Raw genomic sequence first — 14983 nt, 5'->3', positions numbered from 1 at the left:
GCTCTAGGTTGGCAGCCACATTGTATCATTGTTCTGGCATTGATGACTCGAGGATCTCTGAACAAGAAGCTAAACAGCCTGACGGAAGTGTATCAATTGACAACCACACAAGGCTCACAAATAACATTCCGAAAATTGAAATTTCATGCCTAAAAACCGAACCTGTGACTCATTAGAAGTTCAACAAAGTGTAACAAAAAAACTTGAAACAAATAAAGATTTTCGATGAATAAGTTCGCATTGACTAAGTTTTATTAACCAAATAAAATTTTACCATCACCATTTGCAAAGAGACTCGACTTCACATGAGGTTCGTCTTTCAATAGGTAAAAGTATCTATACAGGTGTATAGATACTTATTAAAAGATTTTCTGTTGAAGTTCCTAACTAATCACACCATGAAATATTAGCTTGGGCAATTCTGAACGAGAAGATTATTACATTCTAGTAGAATTAAACTGACTATCAGAATTAATTTATTTTGAAATCGAAAATTGTTTCTTTTGCTATTCTCTTCAGTTCAGTTGCAAAAATTACTATGAATAATTTAAACCGAATTAAATTTACCATTTTCAAAAAGATTCAACTTTACATGAATACTCAAGTTATCATTTTCCTGATTAATCATTCAAAGCGAAGACGAAAACACGAAAGTTTTATCGACTTTTGCTAGGTAAAAGTATCTATACAGGTGTATAGATACTTATTGGAATAATTTTTATTGTTGTTTCCTCATTATCAATAATATGAACGATTGGCGCGAACTAAACATCTTGTTGGAGTCTCATTTTCTTAGCTGAAAAATTCCCGAATAAAGTCAACAAATGGAATGATGTCAAAAGTAATCTTATTAGAAATTCATTTATTCAATCAAAAAAACATTCAATCTTAATGTTTTCCGCATAATGTCGGATAAAATTACTAGCAATAGTCTTTGCTCTTCGCTGGTAACGACTCCGCTTCGTGACTTTATGGTGCGAGACCCCTGGCAGTGAACAACAGTCATTGGTTTTCTCTGGACAAGCACCTGTTGGTTTGCTGGAACAATCGTGTATCCCAGGGTATGGATGGTGGATCCGAGGTACATTGGCACAATCCAACGTCGGAAAAACTCCAATACAGCTCGTGTGTGTACACGTGAAACTTTGAATTTTTCTCAATTTTGTTTGACTTCAGTCAAACTCGTTGATCGAAAATCATGGCCGTTTACGTTGATGACAAAATTTTTCTCTATCAAACCACCAGCATATACATATTTAACAACCCTCACAAATGGGTTCTTTCGGACAACAACTCTCATTTGTGGATCTTCCAATGGACTACTCATGTTAATGTTAGGAAAAAAAGAACAAGACAAAACAAAATAAGTAGCGAAAATATGTATAGAGAACTAGACACCAAAAATGAACGAATAAAGTTTCAGAGTGAATGTAACTGCCTAACGAGAAAACTAGTCAGTTTTATAGTTAATTTATCTATTATGCTTCAAATCCTGGTCATGAGGGGATAACAATTTACTCTCTTTCGATAATTTTGCATGTGACAATCATTGATAATAATAAGATGCGCGATTAAAATACTTCAGATTTAATCTGTGATATCTCATAATCTTAAAAATATAAACGTTGACTGACAGGTGATCTCTATTGATTGGCCAGTTTTAAGAGAAGCATATACAATCATATCATCAATGACGAAAGAGCAAAAACGATAAGAAAGTTATGTTGCTGGTCATTTTTTGATATTTTCGTGCCAAAGTCGCGATTAGTTACTTGATAATCAATCATTTGGCTTATGAGGCAAACACAATTAGTTCATCATCAGTTACTACCCGAATACCACGACCGACAGAACCGTTGGTATGTCCATCAAACACTTTGACTCTTTGGATCATTTTCCATTACGGCTAGCGTATGATCCTAACTCCTTATACAACAGTCAAGTACAAATCAAGTCAAATTCTTGAAAAATCGTGTACAAATCTTGTACAATTTGTTGATATGGTATAAAGATAAAAACGATCTGAGAAAATGATCAAGTACAAATCAACTTGGATTTTGGGTTTAAAAATTCAATTTTCCAGCAAGGTAGAAGTCGAATTGAAGAAACATTTTAAATATTATGTTTGCAGTGTCAGAAACTGAACTTGTGTTTCAATAATTTACAAATTCAAACGAAGAAAACGAAATAAGAGAGTCGAAAGTTGATAGAGAAAGCGGGACTATAAAAATTTATACACAAATTTGCAAACAGAAAGGCAAAAATAAAAATACTATTCCATATTTAAGGTTGTATTTTTGTTATATACATATGTATATAGCAAAAATAACTTCAGACCAGACTGATACAATAATACGCATTTACTTCTAACTCTTTAAAATCTCAAATGAGATATTTGAACATCATTATTTATCTCTTCTTTTCTCGCATCTTCTCAATATTTGTTTGCTTATTTGGAGATTGTAAATATTAAAATTGTTAATTTGCAATTTATTAATCAATTTATTGATTGTAATGTAATTGAACGGTAACAATTAAATCAACTGTCTAATTATAATAAGATTATAAATATTTCATATTAATAACTGATCGAAGCTATAAGAGTTTCGAATCAAGACTTAAATTCAATCAAATGATGTACAAAGTCTATTGTATCGATACTGATTACATTCGAACAGAACTGATCTCATAAAAGAAAAGTGGAGCGAGAGAAAAGTTCTCTTTTAAAAAGATGATAAAAGATAAAAGATGAAATAGTGAATGGAACTTTTTTTCTGCTGAGTTTCAACGGGAAATTCTATTTTATCATTTGAAAAACTACAAGTTCAAGGGAGCATGATGACGTTCTGGAGATAGAAGAAAAAAGAAGAAGACGAAAAATGAGCCAACTAGATTAGGAAGAGCAGAAAATAGAAAGAAAAGCAAAAAGTGTAAAGAAAAAAGTGATTTCGATTCAGAATAAAAAGGATAAATAGTGTCAAGAATTGATATAATCAAGTTATTAAGATGAGGAATAGACAATTGCAATGTAACATTAAGAGAAACAATTTGTTGATAAAGTTATTAGCGATGACAATGATCAAAAAAATCAATCAACTCTGTTTGTGCAATTATAGACTTTTAAACCAACAATGTATCAAGTATTTAATGATAATGGTCATGGGTAACTTTCTTTTTCATAATTGAGTGGATCAATGTAAACGTTAACGATTTACTTTTACAATGGTAATCAAGTCAATCCCAATCATTGATACAATTAACTAATCAATGGAACACATTTCCTAATTTCCAGAATTTATTATCACGGATTAATGTTCAAATGGAACAGGATTCCCAATCGATTAGAACCAAAGTAAAACGAAAATCAATCAATTAACTCAATAATAGCTATCGATTTCGTCCTTTCCTGGACACTGGTAATATCCGAACTGTACTCAAAACAATTCAACGACACGATAATTGAGAGATACTCGATATCAGGATCAATTGTTACCTGTACACAACTACAGGTAAACGCTGTATATTAAAGGACCATCATATTAACTTATCTACTAGTATTTAATGCAAAGGCTTGTACAAATTAAAACTTAATTATTCAGTTGAAATCATGGAAATACAATCAACTGGATTGAATAAATTTGATAATAAAAATTATTTTCGTTATTTGATTTGATCAAATTGAGACGAAATTGTATCATAATTTAATTAGTGGTCTAATTAAGGAAAGTAAAAAGGAGAAAGGAAAAGTAAAAGTGATGATCTGAATGATTGTAGTTCGGTTTGGTTGATTTAATTTAATTGTCCTCGATTGTACCTTTTTCTAGGAAATTGTGAGTTAATCAATTGTTACTCGGTGCTGTAAATTGTCAGCTAATTGTCAAGTTCTCAACTCAATCGATAAAGATTCTGTCAATGATTTATTGGAAACTCTGAGCTAAATAAAACTTATCAAGAATCAGAATTGATTATTTACCATCTTTACCAATGTTCAATTACTTTTGATTAACTTTCTTACCTGAGAACTACAAGATTTGTTTCACTATTAAATGATCAATTTCTTAATGAGAGTTGAACCTTTAATTTTACTCTTTATTGCTGCAATTAACTGTGAATGTACATTAATTCAATTTCGTATTGTCTTTCATTGACCAATTTAACTAACCCATCGATTTGTGAATCATTATGACAGCAAAAAGTTTTAAATTGCAATAATAAAAATTTAATCCCCTTCAAGTATCTGATTAAACCTAAACCCTAGTCGATTAGCGCAATTGAATCACAATTAGGTTAAGCTCAAAGTTAAGATTAGAAAACAAATAAAGGGTTATTTTCATATATTTAAAAGGGAGATTACAATTAGACTAATTTTACCAAAGATTAAGTGAAGATTAAGGTGTAATTGTAAACAGAGATGCAACCAAAATGATTTATAATTTCTTCATCATCTCATCAACGTTTATCCAATTTCCATCTTAATTTTCATTTAATCCTTGAAAAGATCCCATTTTGTAAACTCCTTTTAATGTGAAATTAACCAAACGCCCTTTAAATTGGTAAAATGCAGCTCATTGAGTATAATAATCATTGAACTTATGGTAGTGATCAGTTGAATCGTCATCAGTTAAGTGGTGGTCCTTGTTTCAATTGTTGAATCCGCTTGGTTTAGTTGTAGGGAAAGAATCACAAAGAAGACCTTTAAGATCATTAAGAGCTCGATCTTGAATTGTTTGATTACGTTGATTGTTAACACTTAAAGTTGGAATGAAAGAAACTGATGGTTTTAAAGCTTTGGTAGCAACTCGAGCGGCCTTGAGCAATTGAGTGCCTTCATTGCCTTTGGAACAGGTATCGATTGCAGTGTAGTTAAAACCACCTTGTTGGGCACACTGGATGAATTAGAGGGAAAAGTTGATTAGTAACATGATCACCATCTGTACCATGTAGTTGTTGATTTGAATGATAAATAATTCGCTCTCTCTTTCATTGTTTACTTGTTATTCATTTGCTTGAGTCTCCATCTATTGATTGTCCGTTCAGGGAAAACGAATGGCGAGTCAAAGCAATTAGTCCATTTTTCTTAATTAGATTTTGAATTCATTGATTGACAATAGAAACTGAAAAAATGGGAAATTATTCTTTGAAAGTTGTTTTTGTATGACTAAGAAACGATAAATAAAAATCATTAAGATAATCAGAGATTTCAAATTGTAATTTACAATTAACAATAATAATTAAAATACACTGATAATGTTTCGAGGTGAGCAAATGATTTAAATGAAAAAAGTGTTAAATATTAATTACTTTGCATCTATACTATTAAACAATTAACAATAAAATTAATTAGATAATCAATTAACTGTTGAATAACAATTGAATAATTGATTATTGTTATTGGCACAATAGTTAATCATTTGGTTTAAGCTGATACTTGTTTTTGTGTTAATTTAGTTATTCCAGCAGCCAATGAATCAATTCACTGTTGGTCTTGTTTAGCTTTCACCTTAACCATTGAAATTTTCATCATCACCTTGATCATCTTTCTTGATTTGTTGATTGTCATTATCAGAGGTAATTGAAGGAGAAAAGAATTGATTGTAAAATATAAATTTGATCAAAAATACTGTGACTGGGATTATCTCCAAACATCCAAGGATAATCAACACTAATCCAGGGAAAAGGATAAAGTTTTGTAATAGATTAAACTTGATATTTGTGATCCAAGTAAGAAGGTGACATTTGATAATAGTCCAAGGAAAGCAAATGCTTTACCTTTTTCATCGGCATCCACAATCTTGGAAACAATTGACTTTAGAGAGGGTAAAGTTAGCTCTGAAAATATAAATCCTAAAGGTGTAAGGAAAGCATGAAGTGATGAATGAGCTAATCCAATTGCAATTAAACCAACAGCTCGAGATGTAAATCCCATTAAAGCAAAAAGATCATCGTTCACAAGACGAGGGATAAATTTCTGTACCAATGGTACCATAATTAACAGAGTGCATCCTCCTAGAAGATAATTGATTGATTGTAAGTAACTATACAAATCGGATGTCCAATTTAACGGTTTGTTTCGTAGGAAAACGTAAAGAATGGACGACATTGAATTAGAACCAAAAGTCGCGATTAAGGCACATCCTATGATTGAGAGAAGCCAGAAACGCTTATAAGGGGTCGATCAACGATGGGTAATGGTCCAAATGACGCTGGTTATATGAGACAATCTAACTAATCCTCTGGGTGTGGGTTTTGATTCTCTCAGGTAGAAAAAGACGTAAATGAATAGACATGAATGAAGCATGAAAAGAATAGCGAGAAATTGATCATTTTTAATCAAATTTAATTACCAACGAGATAAACAGATTTATCATCCTACTAATTTAATAAAGAAACAAATTTTCCTGGTTAATTAGAAACGCTGAGAACCATTGTAACAATCAAAATAGATTCAAAGATAATTCATAGTTAACTTTTATTGTGACTTGAAAAATTAACTGTCACAATTAAGTCAACACAATGATAAATGCGCAAGTAATTTGTTCATTGATAAATATGGATAATTATTCTGATTATCATTACTTATTTTACTTATTTGTTTTAAATAAATCAATAAACCACCTCCTCCAATGTGATTTAATTTAATTACCGTAATCAAACGGCTGTTCGACAAAAGAAAACGGATGTACCCGATCATATTTATTCGGCTGAGTGTATCCTTAAGAAACGATTGAAAAAAGGTCGAACAGAGTATTTCGTCAAATGGAAAGACTGGGCTCAGAAATATAACAAATGGGAACCTGAGGAGAATTTTCTTGATGTTGCAGTGATTCAAGAATTCGAGAGGAAAAATCGAATGGAAATTAATACTTTGCCCGAAAATAATAATTCGCTAAATGAATCCAAAGTAGAAGAAGAGGAAGATGAAAAAGATGAAGAAGAAGTAGTAGAAGAGGTCGATCAACAAGTAATAAATCAACAACATTAGGCTAAACATCGAGAATCACCAGATGAACCACCAGAATTTCGGTATAGAAAAAATAATCTAGTTGATAAAATGCTGATAACTGATGTTTTCGCAAACCATGACATGACCATTACCGTTAAAGAGTTTCTGGTCTTACATCGGCCCAACTAATCGAAGAGTCGACAGATTAATTACTATTTGAAGAAAAGAAAAATCATCGAATATGTTTCGTGACCATTAATCCGTCACAAAGAAACCACAGAAACTTAACACAAATTTCATTTATTTTCCAACTTCCACTACCAGAGAAGTGGATTAAGAAAAGGATCGCGAGATAATTGTAATCAGTGTTTTCCTTTTGCTCTACTTATAAAGACAATCAGTAAATCGCAGTTAAAGGATTAATTACAATTGTTGATGAAAATTTATCCTCAAATTTCATCAACAAAGGCAAAGGATATAAAAAAATTATAATTTCTTATATACACATTGTCTCCTGAAATCTATTGATTGAAAATCGATCATGAAACGATCAAGCTTTTCATGCTTTTTTGTATAATCATAAATGATCAATTGATTAAATTGGTTTAAATTTTGCCTAAATTTTTTTTTCACTGCTGATTAATTTGATTTGCAGTCAGTTGGTTGCTTGATTCACAGAATGTTGCATCGAACAATTGTATTTGATTAATCAATTAACAACAATCAATGTGATAGACAAAATGATAACTTCACATGTTTGTACAATTAATGCAAAATTGATAAATTGTTCAGTGGGTTTTCATTTTCTTCAATGATTTCTGATGTATTTGTTTTTCATGCTTTCAGAATTAATGGATTGGTCACAATTGAGATTAATGATTCAGCACGATTGCAGCTAGATTGTTGTTGTTCTGAGACGGCAAGAAATGGAGATCAGTTAAAAAAAGTTAATAATCCGATCATTGGCTGGAATCAATTCAGTTGATTAAAGATCAGGTCCACAAGATTAAGATTAAATGTGACGATGAATACGGTTCCTGATTAACATCCATGAAATTTGTAACCAACAATCAAGATGTTATGTACACGCGAGGTTGTGTATCGGTGTATGTGTGTGTGTTGTGTGGGTATAATGTCTTCGAAAGAAAAAAGTTTGAATGTTGTTGAACGAAATTATGATGAGAGTTAATAATTAAGAGAAAAAGATCAATTCATTTTTAATAAATTTAGCATAATTCTGAATGAATGCGAGAGCTGCATCCTTAGTTTTTCTACGATAATAATGACTCCTTTTTTCAATATAGCCACTTCAATTGGCTCTCGATGTGATCCGCCCGCTTGTTTCTCTTTGGAATTGAACCTTGGTTACGTTTGAACAATCATGGATCCCTGGGTATGGATGATGAAAACGAGGTTCGGCAGCACACTCTCGCGAAGTAAAAACCCCAATACAGCTAGAATGCCAACAAGTGTAAACTGAGCCAATTTCTCTAATTTTTTCTTTTACCTTATCTAACCTCGTTGATTTAAAATTGTAACCCTGGACATTTACGGCAAATTTTTTGATTATCAGACCATCAATTGGACGAACATATTTAATCACCTTGATAAATGGATTTTTTCTCACGACGTAGCCCGTCATATTCGGATATTTTGTTTCGAAGTTCATTTTTGTTATATTCTTGAATGTCTGTGAAATGAAAAAAAAATCAATGAATCAAATATTATCTTGAGCATTCTGCTAAAAAACAATTTAATCGAGTGAACAGTTGTTAAGATTTTATAAAAAAGAAAATTCATCCTTTCAACTTTTCAATTGAATGATTAAGATTTATAATTCAAAATTGCATGTCGGATATTAAAATGATAGTATATAGTTTCCATTTTAGACTTTCGTCATCAATGATATAAAATGTAGATGTTTAAATTTGTATTTTCTGATGATTGACGAAAAAATATTATTCTTCTTCATGCCTTTGATTTTGGAGATTTTCTTCCGCGTTTCGTTATCACATCCACTGTATTTTTTAAAACATTCTTTCATGCGGAAATCGAAGGTATTCCTTATGGGTGCCGAGTCTCGCAATTCACACTTTATTTTATCCACACGGGACAAGACTCGTTCTCCACAAATTCCACATTTCCATAACTCATGAACATAAAATAGGTGATCTGTGATTTCAGCAAGTTTTATGAAGAACTCGTCACACAAGCAACACTCATATATGCTTCGATCTAGATATGCTGCGTCTTCTTCATTTAAAAGATCACCCAACTCTAACTTGCGACAGTACTCATCACTCATGTTGATCTGCAACAAAAAAGAAAAAAGTCACTTTAATTTTTGTGTTTCACGTTTTTGTCATTTTTCAGTCCTAAATTTCTAGTTGTATCTAAATTACTGAATAATTTGTTAAAATATTTGCTGATAATGGTTAGGATGGAAAGGACCTATGCCGTTATTTAGACTTGCGTTAGATTTTTGAATTCAACAACAAATCACTTCTTTCACGTAGAAAAACGTTGAATTTTGATCATTTTCATAAAACTGAAAATACTAAAAGATTTTTCTTCTTAAAACTAATTTATTCAAAAATCGATACAGTTAATCCTTGTACTCAATCTATGCAAAATCTTTAAATGTTCACGCGTCATCCATCCAGCATGCGTAATTTTTTGAATATCATCAAGAATCATATCCTCGGAAAACGTTCGTTGTGAAAGTTCGCCTCCATATTGACATGCCCATTGATTATGATCGTAACAAGTATCCAAATATGGTGAAATTGTAACTATATCTTTGTTACCATTGATAATATGCAAGTTGTGCTCAAAAACGCTAACATTCGAAAAGAAAATACTGGTTTGAAAGTTCCGTCGCAAGTGGGATTCAAAATTGCTGTGTCTGGAGTCCAAGTCTAGTTGAAAAATTTTTCTGTGCTGTTTTCTCATCCAAAGTTCGAGCAAAATTTTGAAACCAGAAAGTATTGCAAATTTGTCAGCACAAAACGGTCGTAAAGCCTCGAAAAGCTCATATAGACGGTTTTGGATATATTTATTTTCTTCTATTCGGCCTGCAATTGAATGGTAACCCACGATATGTTTGTGTTGCGTGAGACAAAAGAAACAGTCTGGATTTATATTTTTTTCGTAGCGACTATAAGGTGAAATAATATGAATTAAATTTGCCTGATTTTGGATGTCAATGTTTGAACAAATACAACTCATGGTTTTTCCCTCGAAGTGTTTGTGTGAAAACAAATTTGCCAGATCTGGCCAAAAGCATTCTAATAAAACAGGTACGAGCTCGAGATAATATTCAATGTAAATAAGTGCTTCTGAAGTGCGACCCATTGTTTGTTTCTATTATCGATCCTAATATAAAAAAGTTAGAAAAAATAAATCAAGTGATTCGTAAAAAAAGTAGAATCAAAATAATTTTGCTGGTGGAAATGATGCAACCAAGAGAGAGATAGAGCGAGAGAGCAAAATTCATTGAGAATAAGTGACATAAACACGAACACAACAACAATAACAAAGAAGAAGAATAATCGTTCTTTTTTCTTATATGGTGAGAATTATTATCATTGTTACTTGACATAAGCAGAGTAACTGCATAAAATAAATTGCCATATAAAGAAATTTCTTTAAGAATTAGATCAACCTGGTGATCTTTTTGTTTACAAACGTAAACAGAATCAAGGTAAAAGTAAAACAGGTAGAAAAGAAATAAAAATCAGTTCCGAATTCAACTTAGGCCGATATGAGGCCATTGAAAAATGCCTAAACAGAATTGAGCATAAGTCGAAGGAAAAACAATTAGAATGTTTTTTTGAGTGGTGCATGTATAAACTTGGATTTACTGTTCGTTTGACGAACTTGAAGCCAAAAAAGTCCAAGAGATTTAAATTGGTTTATAACCAAAGAACAAAAAGTTTTTGTTGTTTTTTGAAAACAATTCGAGTCACTGGGAGATATATGAGAAGAGGAAATAGACAGAAATAGGAAGTTGGCTCTTTTATGATTAACAAAAAGGAATTACCATTGAATACCTAAGATTGAGATTTGAACATAAACAAGTTTTTTCCAACATCAACAATTAGTTTTACATTATTTATATTTTCAATATTTAAACAGAACTGATGTTGTTGTTGATGATTAAAGATGAGGATGAAATTTGTTTTCGTCTCAATATTGATTGAAGATATTGAAATTAGGGATTAGGGATTTGAAATGACAAAATTATGATAGAGAGGAGAGGAGAGGGATTTCAATGGCATCGTAATGAGAAAGTTTCATTTGACTTGAAATTTTGAGCTTTCAACAATTGAATTGATTAAATTTCAATTTCAATTGTCATGTTAACCAAACATTAATCAAGATTAATAAGTTTTTTATATTTGAAGCTCGAAGATTGATTATTTTTAAAAGCACATAGATGAGAAGTTGTTTCATTTAATTGATTGTTATCATGTTAACTGTCATCGGTAGTGATGGTCAATTTTATTTCTACCTCGCTCCATGTGCTGGTCAGTAATCAAATTACTTGATCATTTTTTCATCTCGTGATTAGTATGAGTCTGAACATGGTAACATGTTGGTATTTAAGACAGATAATCTTGCTTATACTTAAATTAAGTCAGGAATTGGTGATGACAATGACAGACCAAATGCAGAGAAAGAAGATTTGATGAAAATCATGTTAATCATGGAGTATTGTGCTTCACCATGGTATTGATTGGAGCCTTGAAACCAGAATTTCAATAAGTCTTCAAGAAGGTTCACAATTTTTCATTTCATGTTGATATTGATGATGGTCAAGTTTAACTCAATGATTATCACTTTTACTGACTTGATTTTCCATAAAACAGTTCTTTCTTGTTAATGTTTAGCCTTTGACACTTATCACTTGAATCATAATCATAATCATCAATGCTAAATTGTGATGAAAGAGCAATCGATTGATTTTGTCTTTCGGATGATAAATTAAATTATCAACAGATCAATTATTTACTTCTATCTTCTCAATTCCAACGAAAGATGATAATGATAATTCTTTATTTTCTCTGAATTATCTTGTACTTATTATCATGATCCATGGATGATATTGATCAATTTTCTCTTCTATCATCTAGTCTCAATTTATCACATCACAACGATAGCCGTTAGCAGAAGGGGAGAACTCGAGGTTATTATAAGCAATTTACATGGAAAATATTCTCATATTCATTTCCATTATCTTGTTGATCCTTATGCTCACCAAATGTCCTCCAGAGTCTCTGATAAAGCAACAAACACAAGTAAAGGATATTAACGCGTTCACTTTTACTGGATCCATCATCTTCTTTAAGGGTTACTGGTCTCATATCATCTACATTACAATCATGGCCATGATCATACTCATGATTCTGATCAAGTAAATTCCTTGGTGAACTTTCAAGCTTTACCATCCAAATTAGAGAAAATTTTTCTTCCTCTTCATCAGCATCAAAAGAACCCTTTCCACCTCTTCTCTTCTCTTTCTTTTTCATCTCCTTTTTTATTAACATTTAACTCATCAATTCAATCATCTTCTTCTTCTTGATTGATTCCAAGGAGACAAAATGCTGGAGATGAAGGAGAAGAAGTAAAAGTAGAAAGCAAGTCAATACAATTTCTTCCGTTTGATTGACTTTCTCCAAGAAAGTTACCTGTTATCACTTGTTATCACTTGGCCAGTAATTTGATGACACTCAATCTCTTGAGATAACAAACCCATGATGAAATCAGAAAACAGGGAATGACCAGAGAGTAGAGACAATTTGATTTTCAACATTTAACTTTCATCTAATCTCTTTAATCAGCTTTGCCCTTGGTGACTTTTTCCTTTTTGTTAAAGATAATTCAATATTTATACAAATCTATTTGACAAATGATATTAGTAGATTATCAGCTCACAGTTGTCAGTGGTTTTCAAATTGATTGAATAAACTAGATAACTTTCTGATTGATTGAAACAATTAATTATTGACCAAAGAAGCAAAGTCAATACAATCAGTCTCCTTTGTGTTTCTGCGATGTTGACACTGACCATCAGTTGATATTAGTAGATGTTAATCACTTAATTAGTTGAATGATGAAGACAATCGAATTAATACCAGAAGCGAATAAAGAGAAGAAGCAAAAACTGAATATTTACTGGTCTGAGTGGCGATGATTTAACTGAAATAATGTCGAATATTGAAAAACAAACAGTTGATTGTTATAATTCGGTCGCAAAAACTTATTATCTCGATTGGTTTGGTGAGGGAAAAGATGACTGGTTACCCATTTCAGCTCAATGAAACTTTCTCATTATTATCAAGTCATTTTACAAAAGAAAATTTTAAGAGAAATTAACTCGCAATGAGAATATAATTTAAATGAGGAAATTTGAAACAAGGGAAAATTTGGTTTAGGAGTGGAAAGAGACTGCGTATTGATTCATGTGGTGTATCATGTTAAAAGTTGTCCCATTTTTAGGGATTGTGGAGTAATGTTGACTCCTCTAGAAATAGAAATGATAACAATGTATACTTACAATTATGTATTGTTAGCACGATTATTGTGAGCGATTATTTGTAAAATCAAGTCTATCAAGATGACAGCTAGTTATCTTGATGGACCAACTCAATGTTGTTAAGAAAATAAACTTCAATCATTGAAATCATGTTGATTGTGTTTATCTTTCTATTTCTGCAACTATTGCAAATATCACGTTGATACTTTTAGTGTCTTAGGTCAGATCTTATGTTATATTATTTAATTAGAATCTACCTATTTGCTTTATTTAATTAATATTCCTTCTTATCCAGGATCAAAATGAGTTTTGATTAATAACAAGACAATCAACTGATCGCCAAGCTGCTTTATGAACTTTCAGAACTTTCTCAACATGAAATATCATAGAAATTGTTTCACAAATATGAATTTATCAATAGTTCACCAAATCAAATATTTGACTTTTGAAGTGTTTGAAAGTGTGGAACTATTTGGACAAACAAATAGTTTTCAATCATTTTATTGTAAAAACAATAAAATTGAACAAATCACTAATGTTTTAACTGCTAAGCTCAATAAATCATAAAATAAAATGATTTGGATTCAATTTTTGCTGAATTTACCAAGAAAATTTCTGATCTCAATATAAACTGATTGCTCAAATTTTGTATACATCTATTTCAAAATAATCTAAACTGATCACTTATTTGAAACTTTATCAATTTGCTTCATCTTCAAGTTGAATATATCACTTATTGGAATTGCTGTTAATAGGATCAAATCTTGTTGAATCATTTATCATTATCTGAAAAGTAATTTTTACATTTGATAAGCAAATAATTTCCACAGATTATCTTGACAATTTAAGTGAGAGGTTCGGATCCTTCGGTTGCAAAACAATATTTATATAAATTATCATCGTAAGATGAGATGCAAAGAGGCAAAATTAATGATTAAGATGAAGATGAAAAATGATGGCGGTGATAAGAATGACAGAGAAAAGAAACAAAATGATTTATGACGACGAAAGTGATGATAAAGATGAAACAAGCTTTTGTATGACTTTATCTAACTTCTTTCGTTTTCTTGACGCTGACTGTGACAAATGTTTTCTCAAATTGATAAGACATCAAGAAGGGTAGAAGAGAGAGAGAAAAGAGAAAAATGACGAAGAAGCAGCAAAGGAAGCAAAAGAGAATCGATATGAACGGTGATAATGATAAGGTAAGAAGCATTAGACGTGAGAGATTTGCTCGTCAAGGTAAAATTAGCTTACAAAAATCACAGAGTGACAGATACGATAAACAGCCAATAAATTTTATATTTTTCTTTTTTTTCACTTTTCCATGACTTATCCCAAGTTATTCTTAGCTCAGTCTTTGTTTGAAACAGTGATGAGACAAAGAGACAAACAACTAGAGCTACACATGTTTCCATTGTCACCTTGAAGTTGTGAATTCTTGATGAATTTCTAATGATGGTTTTTGCTGTTTCCGTCAATTGTCTCATTCTGATAACTTT

At 31.3% G+C, this 14983-nt stretch overlaps 1 protein-coding gene across 1 annotated transcript; it reads right to left on the bottom strand.

Annotated features, from left to right (window-relative positions):
• Nucleotides 1–5484: 5484 nt before the first annotated feature.
• On the bottom strand, nt 5485–6155 carry LOC128390496 (uncharacterized). Its single transcript, XM_053350225.1, has one exon. The coding sequence runs from the start codon at nt 6098–6100 to the stop codon at nt 5663–5665; it is 438 nt and encodes a 145-aa protein (XP_053206200.1). The 5' UTR covers nt 6101–6155; the 3' UTR covers nt 5485–5662.
• Nucleotides 6156–14983: the final 8828 nt, after the last annotated feature.

The sequence above is a fragment of the Panonychus citri genome, unplaced genomic scaffold, assembly GCF_014898815.1.
Source record: "Panonychus citri isolate SS breed McGregor unplaced genomic scaffold, ASM1489881v1 Contig00121, whole genome shotgun sequence".
NCBI lineage: Eukaryota > Metazoa > Arthropoda > Arachnida > Trombidiformes > Tetranychidae > Panonychus > Panonychus citri.
This window is presented reverse-complemented; position numbering and strand designations above follow the sequence as displayed.